This window comes from Oryx dammah, unplaced genomic scaffold (assembly GCF_014754425.2).
Source record: "Oryx dammah isolate SB20612 unplaced genomic scaffold, SCBI_Odam_1.1 HiC_scaffold_26, whole genome shotgun sequence".
Classification (NCBI taxonomy): Eukaryota; Metazoa; Chordata; class Mammalia; order Artiodactyla; family Bovidae; genus Oryx; species Oryx dammah.
The window spans coordinates 75,017,714-75,020,662 of record NW_024070210.1 but is presented as its reverse complement, the minus strand read 5'-3'; the positions used below and the strand labels follow the sequence as shown (position 1 = coordinate 75,020,662).

At 38.5% G+C, this 2,949-nt stretch overlaps 1 protein-coding gene across 1 annotated transcript; it reads right to left on the bottom strand.

Annotated features, from left to right (window-relative positions):
- Nucleotides 1-1,046: 1,046 nt before the first annotated feature.
- Nucleotides 1,047-1,997, bottom strand: LOC120853675 (olfactory receptor 4K3). The gene has a single exon (XM_040227628.1). It carries the CDS (start codon nt 1,995-1,997, stop codon nt 1,047-1,049), a length of 951 nt encoding a protein of 316 aa, XP_040083562.1.
- Nucleotides 1,998-2,949: the final 952 nt, after the last annotated feature.

The window sequence follows — 2,949 nt, the reverse complement described above, 5'->3', positions numbered from 1 at the left end:
TACAATATGGCATTTGATTACAAAATGATACAGTAAATATCATGGCACCAAAACAGCTTACTGGTTAGGAAACAAACAGTTTGTAGGTGAATGATCTAAAGAAAGAAAGTGAAAGTGTTAGTGGCTCAGTCGTGTCCGACTTCTCATGACCCTATGGACTGTAGCCTGCCAGGTTCCTCTGTCCATGGGTTTTACCCAGCACGAATACTGGAATGAGTCGCCGTTTCCTTCTCCAGGGGATCTTCCTGACCCAGTGATTGAACCCAGGCCTCTTGCAGTTCAAGCAGATTGTTCACCTACTGAACCATCAGGGAAGCCTGAGTGATCTACATTCTGCCTTAAAAACATGACCTTGAAAAGTTATCATGTCCTTGGATCTTAGTTTCATCTTCTGTAGATCAGGAAAGTGGATGGGATTTGGTACATATGACTCCAGAATCTTTCTATATGAATATGACTATAAGAATTTTCTTAGTGTTCACTGTACTGTTTTAAAATCGTTTAATCCTCACTACAGGACAAAGGGATTGAAATAAAGAACATTCTTATTCTTATTGAAGATAGGTTACAGAATATTAAATAGCAACACCTTCACTTACCAAGAAACTGCAGTATTTTTTCTGACCTTTGAACTAAAATATGTTATTCATCAACAATAAAGAATTCCACTGTTACTTCAGTGTACAGGTGTTGGTACTTTCACATTTGCTCCTTTTCTTAATCATAAAGAGTCTGGAAGGAAATCCACTCTTTCCTAAAACATGTGAATGTCTTAATACTCAGATAAATACCTACATCTGACAAGAGTTGAATATTCTAAAAAGTGAGTCCTTGTGGGGTAAAATTTTGGATATTGGTTTGATAATGTTCCATTGTAAATATGATGCTGTATGAGGAACTCTTAATATGACCCAAACTCAGTAACTGCTGAGACTGATGATGAAAATAGTTCTGCCATGAACTATATGATTTCTTGCACTAGCATGACTTTGTTGACCAACAAAGAGAAGGGGATAAATGCTCATTTTCGTATGAGAAAAAGCAAATCAAGTCAAGTCATGATCAGTCTTGCTATACTTCAAGACACGGCTGCTAAGTCTTCTCATGGAATCCTTGACATCCTTATTTCTAAGAGTATAGATTACTGGATTTAAGAGGGGAGTGAAAATGGTATAAAATACTGAGAGAACTTTGTCTATTGGGAAATTGGTGAAAGGCCACACATAAATGAAAATGCATGGGCCAAAGAAAAGGGTCACAACAGTGAAGTGGGCACTGCAGGTGGAGAGAGCTTTGGAGGACCCACCAGAAGAACGTTGCCTCACAGTGACCAAGATGACAGAGTAGGAAATCACCAAGAGAATGAAGCACACTAGGGCAATCATGCCGCTGGTTGAGATCATGAACACTCCGAGAATGTGTGTGTCTATGCAGGCAAGTTTAATCACTAAGGGAAGATCACAGAAGAAACTGTCCACTTCATTGGGCCCACAGAAGGGCAGATTCACAGTAAATGCTAGCTGACTCATAGCATGGAAGATGCAGACAATCCAGGAAAGTGTCACAAGGCCACGGGACATTCTCCGGGTCATGATGATTAAATAGCGCAAAGGCTTACAAATAGCCACATACCTATCAAAAGACATGGATATTAGCAGTACAATCTCAACACCCCCTAAGAGATGCAGGAAGAATATCTGGGTGATGCAGCCTTCAAAAGAGATGACTTTGGGCTCCCTGAAGAAATCTGCAATCATTTTGGGAGTGGCAAATGAGGCCAGAGACATGTCAATGAAGGAGAGGTTGCCCAGCAGAAAGTACATGGGGGCGTGCAGGCGTGGCTCTGATACAATGGTGAGCACAATGAGGAGGTTCCCCAGCACAGTGGCTGCATAGACTACAGAGAAAAACAGGAAATAGACCATCTGGAGTTCCCAAGAACTGGAAAGACTCTGTAGTATGAATTCAGTTATGACTGACTGATTATTCCAGGCCATTTAGTTTGATTTCAGGAAGGACTCTGGCACTTCCAAATGGAGGAGAATGAGGAAAAATACAGTGATTAAACACAAAGTGAGACTTTTCTGCATGAAATAATATAGGGGTTTCCCACCACCAGATAATAGTTTTCTGTTGTATCATTCTTCTGTTCACATTGCTCAAATATTTCCCTCATGACCTTTCTAGATATTTTAACTAATTAAAATATCAGTTCAGGTCAGTTCTTATGATTTTGCAATTTGCTTAAAGTATTATGCCAATCTTTATAAAATAAATAAAAATTCAGTTATTTGAATATTACTCCTTAGTTTGAAAAACACTTAAAAAATCTCACAGGTAGATGCCAAATTTTGAATGGGAAGGGAATGGCAACCTTTTGCAAAACATCATGATGCCCGAGAAAGACTGGAGTGAACAATGTTTGAGAATTATGGTTGATTATTAGTGGGAACACAAGATGGCTAAGGAGGGTAGGCACTGGCTTCTTGCAATGAGTTGGGTAAGGGAATACAACCTGAAAAAAATGGATACACAGAAACAGTCTGTTTAAATTTTCTATTAGCCATGGTTCAGAATAAAAATGAAATAGCCTCTTATTCTTAGTTTTCCATTTCAGTTATGCAGTCATGTATGATCCTGTTCTATGCCACCAATGCCATACACCTCAAAGGCTTATGAACATGATATGGTTAAAGCCTGAAGCCTTTAAATATTTCCAAGTATACATTAAATATAAAATCTCTGTTAAACACTCTGCTGCCTGAAGGCAGATATTTTTTAACTGCTGGATTTTATAGATTTTCACCAAAGCTGTTTGCAGCAGGAAACTTCCTATTTCTAGAGTTCACTTAGAAAAAATAGGAAACAGATTCATGTAGAGACAGAGAAAGATAATGGAGAACCTAGAAGAAGTTATATAAAACAACATGCAGTATGTATTCTAAATAA